The sequence below is a fragment of the Cystoisospora suis genome, assembly GCF_002600585.1.
Source record: "Cystoisospora suis strain Wien I chromosome Unknown contig_9154, whole genome shotgun sequence".
Lineage (NCBI taxonomy): Eukaryota > Apicomplexa > Conoidasida > Eucoccidiorida > Sarcocystidae > Cystoisospora > Cystoisospora suis.
This window is the reverse complement of record NW_027161932.1, coordinates 288-4,261: the sequence shown is the minus strand read 5'-3', so window position 1 is coordinate 4,261 and position 3,974 is coordinate 288. Positions and strand designations below refer to the sequence as shown.

Genomic DNA, 3,974 nt, shown 5'->3' with positions numbered 1-3,974 from the left:
TAGATTAAAGATAGATAGAGATGTCGCGGCTCTTCTGCAGAGGTGGAGCAGAAGAAAGAAAAGAGCCAAGAGATTTCTTATATCTCCGAAATAAGATATTTCTCTGGTCTACACATGACGCCAAGCGTTTGCATTGACCAGTCAGAGGAGTTTCTTTTTCTTTTTCTTTTTACCTTTGTTGATCTCTGAGATATCGTTGAAACTGAAGAACACGCAGGTCTTCTTTCCACAGATTTTCCTGTTCCTTGAATGTCATCATCTCCTCCTCCAATCTGCGGTGTACATACACCCGAAATGCATGCAGACAAGTACATCTTCATCACCCACATCCAGGGTCACACTTCTAGTACCTTCAAATCGGCTGTCTTTTCGATTCTTTCGTACATCGACTCTTGTTTCTCTTTCACAGTTGTAGATAGATCTCTACTGGATGTCTTTAGCTCGATGAACATTCGTGTATCACGTTCTTTCCTTCTCTCTTGAGCGTGAAGAGGAAGAAAAGTCCAAGAGAGACAAAGTAAAGTCTCTTTATGCATTCAAACTCTGTATAGAGAGAATGAAGGAAGTTCGTATGCTGAATCTATCACTCTATCTCCTGAGAGAAATTTTAGAGACGAAAGTGTGTATAAGATCTCCTTCCACCACTCCTACAGCTAATATTGGTGTGACCCTCAAGGCATACCTTCTCCTCTCGACTTCCACAAAGCTTTCTCTTCTCTTTTCTTCTTCTCTTCTTTCTTCTTCTTTGTCTACCTCCTCTCTGTCTCGTCGATAAGAAACCTTCTCATCCGCAGACGAAAGAGCGTTTTCATGAAGACGCATCCTCTCACTCTTCTCCTCTTCTTCTCCCTCCTCTCCCGTCTCTCCTTTGAAAGGATCTTGACTCTTCTTTTTCTTCATCTTTCTTGGCCTTTCATCCATTGTGTCATTCAGTTCTTCTTCTTCCTTCCTTTCCGTACTGTCGAGAGGCTCTTCCGAAGCATCGGTTCCTCTAGGAAGTCCAAGATTCGTCTCAAGCGGAGAATCGAGAGACCTTCGGTGTTCATGATGAGGCACATACTGTCTACTTTTCTTTCTTGTTTCTTCTATTGTTTTATCTTCCTCTACATCTAAGAGAAGGGAAGGAAAGGCGCTAGATCGCAACTCCTCAATGAAGTGATCTAAGCATGGATACTGATAGGAACCCACTGCTCGGCCTTTTCCATGACGAGCTTCTCGATGGAGATCAAGTCCTCTTTCTCTTAGCCCCAGTATAGACAGCTTTCTTTTCTTTGGGGTGAAGACTGAAAAAGAAGAGGTGTTTGTAAGTGAAGAAGAAAGGGAGAAAGAAGGAGACGATGGTGTTCTTCTCGTGTTAAAGATGGGCTTAGAAGCATTCTGACTAGAGAGATGAGGGTGGACAAAGGGGAGAAGAGATGTCTTTTCATGAGAAAGAAGAGAAGTAGAAGGTAACGAGAAGAGAGAGATAGACGATTTCATAAGATCAAAGGATTGTCCTTCTGGTTCGTCTCCATTCTCTGTTTCTTCTTGTTTCCCTTGTGTCTCTCTCGGTAGGCAGTTGGCGTGAGGAGCTAGAGGGAGAGAGTCTGCATTTTCTAGATGTTGGTCTGCGTGAAGAGGCGAGAGAGAAGAAAAAGAGAAAGAAGAAGAAGAAGATTTCCTATGCTGAGAGAGAGATTTCATTTGATCGTCAAAGCTCTTCAATTTTGTGGCATAGCTAGCTAATAATTGTTGTGCATGCGCTTGTTCTTCTTCTCCTTCCCGTCCTGCTTCGAGGAAACTCTTCAGATTTCTCAAAGCGACTTCTGTCTTTATATCACTCTCCATACGACCTTGGCTCGGGGCTTTCTTACGAAAACGACGAGGATGATAAAGAGACCTATATCTATCGTTGTTGAATCTTCTACAGTTGTCTTCTTCTTCTTTTCTCTCTTTCCCTCCTCTGTTCTCTTCTGTAAGGACGCGTCTCCGGAGAGCAGAAGAAGAAGCAGAAGAAGATGCCTTGTTTGAATCTAGACAAGAACTGCATACGGAGGGACTTACATCATTGTGGCTACAAGAAGAAGAAGAAGAGAGGAAAGGACTGAAGCTTTGAGATGCAGGAGAAGGAGGTGCTGTCGCTACAGTGTAGAGATCATCTGCAGAGAGGCTTCTTCTTGGATGAAGAGTCGCGCGGATCTGAGAAGATCGACTTGGACTTCTTTGTGCTGGTATCTTATTTAACGATACAACGGGACGTGTTTCGCCTGGAGCCTCGTCATTTATTGCAGAAAGAGAAGAAGAAGAAGAAGAGGAAGAAGAAGAAGAAGAAGATTGTGGAAGGGGAGAAGAAGTTTCTCGAGGTGTCTTTCTATTGGGTGTTTTCTTAGGGAGTAACAGGGGCATTCTAGCTGAGCGCACTCGCTTTCTCTGTTGCAGAGACAAGGAGTATCTTTCTTCAGCTTTCTTTTCTTCATTCTCAGAGGCTCTCTTAGCGCGTCTACCAATCTCCCCTTGGTGGAATTCTTCTCTTCTTTCTTCATGTAAAAGAGTTGTATGGCCCAATATCTCCTTGAAACATTCTTTCTTTTCATCTTCACGAAATGACGAGGAGCACGACGAGGCGCGAGATGAAGAAGAAGAAACCCCGTCAATCGCCTTTCTCGTTCTATCTTCTTCTGTCCCTTCATCTTCGATCATATTCAGATTATACATCTCTTTTCTGTCCCCGCGATGACTCTGTGGTTGACATGTGCGATGGGGGAGACGTCTCTCCTTCTTCACTTTCGTAGACCTCCTCTGCGCTCTCTTCTTCTCCGGAACAGCAGTAGAAGAAGAAGAGTGTGGAGATTGAAGAAGGCATCTTGAAGAAGAAGTAGAAGTAGAAGAAGAAGAAGAAAGGGATGGATGACCGTGAAAAAAGAGAGGAAGATGACGGCTGCGCATTCCTCCAGAGGCTTGAGAAGCGAGACGGCTCATATCACGACATTCTGATAGAGTGATCTCCTGGACCCGAGCTAGCTGTTGAAGGATCTCCGTTTGAATATAGACGAGACTGTCGATGGTGGTAAGGGAGAGATCATCTTCATTGGAGAAGCTGTCTTTCTTTATAGAGTCAGTTACACCATTCTTTTCATGCGGATAAAGAACGCTTCTCTCATCTGAGAGATGCCCCTTTTTCTCTTGAGAGATTCTTCTAATCTGAATGGTGCTAGTCTTCTCTTCATTGATAGCAGGGCATAGATGACGATGTAGGAGAAGATTCTTAGAGGTGAAGCTCCCGTGTTGATCTGAGGGTGTACATACACCTGGCGAACGGTTGAGATGGGAGGAATTCGGCCTTGAAGAAAGCGACGAAGAAGAAGAAGAAGGAGAGGTTAATGTCTTGGACTCTTCTCGAGGAGAGACTGCAGAAGAAAGACGACTACGACAGGTAGAGGCAGAAGAAGAAGAAGCTGGGTGTCGACAGTGGGGAAGATGAAGGCTAGGAGGAGTAGAGAGAGGCGGAGGTTTATCATGAGAGGTCTGAAGCGTTCTTTTATGCGGAGAAGGAGTACGATGAGATAAGGAAGGAGAGGAAGAATCGTGGGTTTGAGAAGAAGAGGAAGTATCAACAGGAAAGTCGTGTTCTTTCAATGAGAATGTTGAAGATGCCGTCTGTGGTCTACTCGACAAGGAAGGTATGCGTACACTCGCCAGTTCAGCAGCTAAAGCTTCTTCTATGAATGTATCTTCGGTCTCGTCTCCATTTGTTTCCTCCATGGTGGCTTTGCTTCCTCTCGGTCTCCAAGTAATTTCTTCTCTCTAGAGATCGCCACTCACTCGTTCCCCTTCTTTTCTCTATTTCGAGGGAGAGACACACGTATACCATGCTCTTCAGTGCGCGAAGCCGGGGAAAGTCGCAAAGATATATCTTCGAGAGAAACTCTGTAAGAGCACATGTCTGTCTACTTTCTCTTGTGGTTGAATCAACGAGAGAGAGAGAGAAGAAGAGA

The 3,974-nt window shown here is 44.5% G+C and overlaps 1 protein-coding gene across 1 annotated transcript in view; it reads right to left on the bottom strand.

Annotated features, from left to right (window-relative positions):
- Positions 1–3,922, bottom strand: part of CSUI_010985 (uncharacterized protein) — a gene marked incomplete at its 3' end in the record, with an annotated part of 7,066 nt that extends 3,144 nt beyond the window's left edge. Inside the window, exons 1-2 of the mRNA XM_068071086.1 lie at positions 652–3,922; positions 174–272 (exon numbers count right to left, since the gene is read on the bottom strand). Coding sequence (XP_067916938.1) covers positions 174–272; positions 652–3,741 — 3,189 coding nt within the window. The remainder of the gene's footprint in view (positions 1–173; positions 273–651) is intronic.
- Positions 3,923–3,974: the final 52 nt, after the last annotated feature.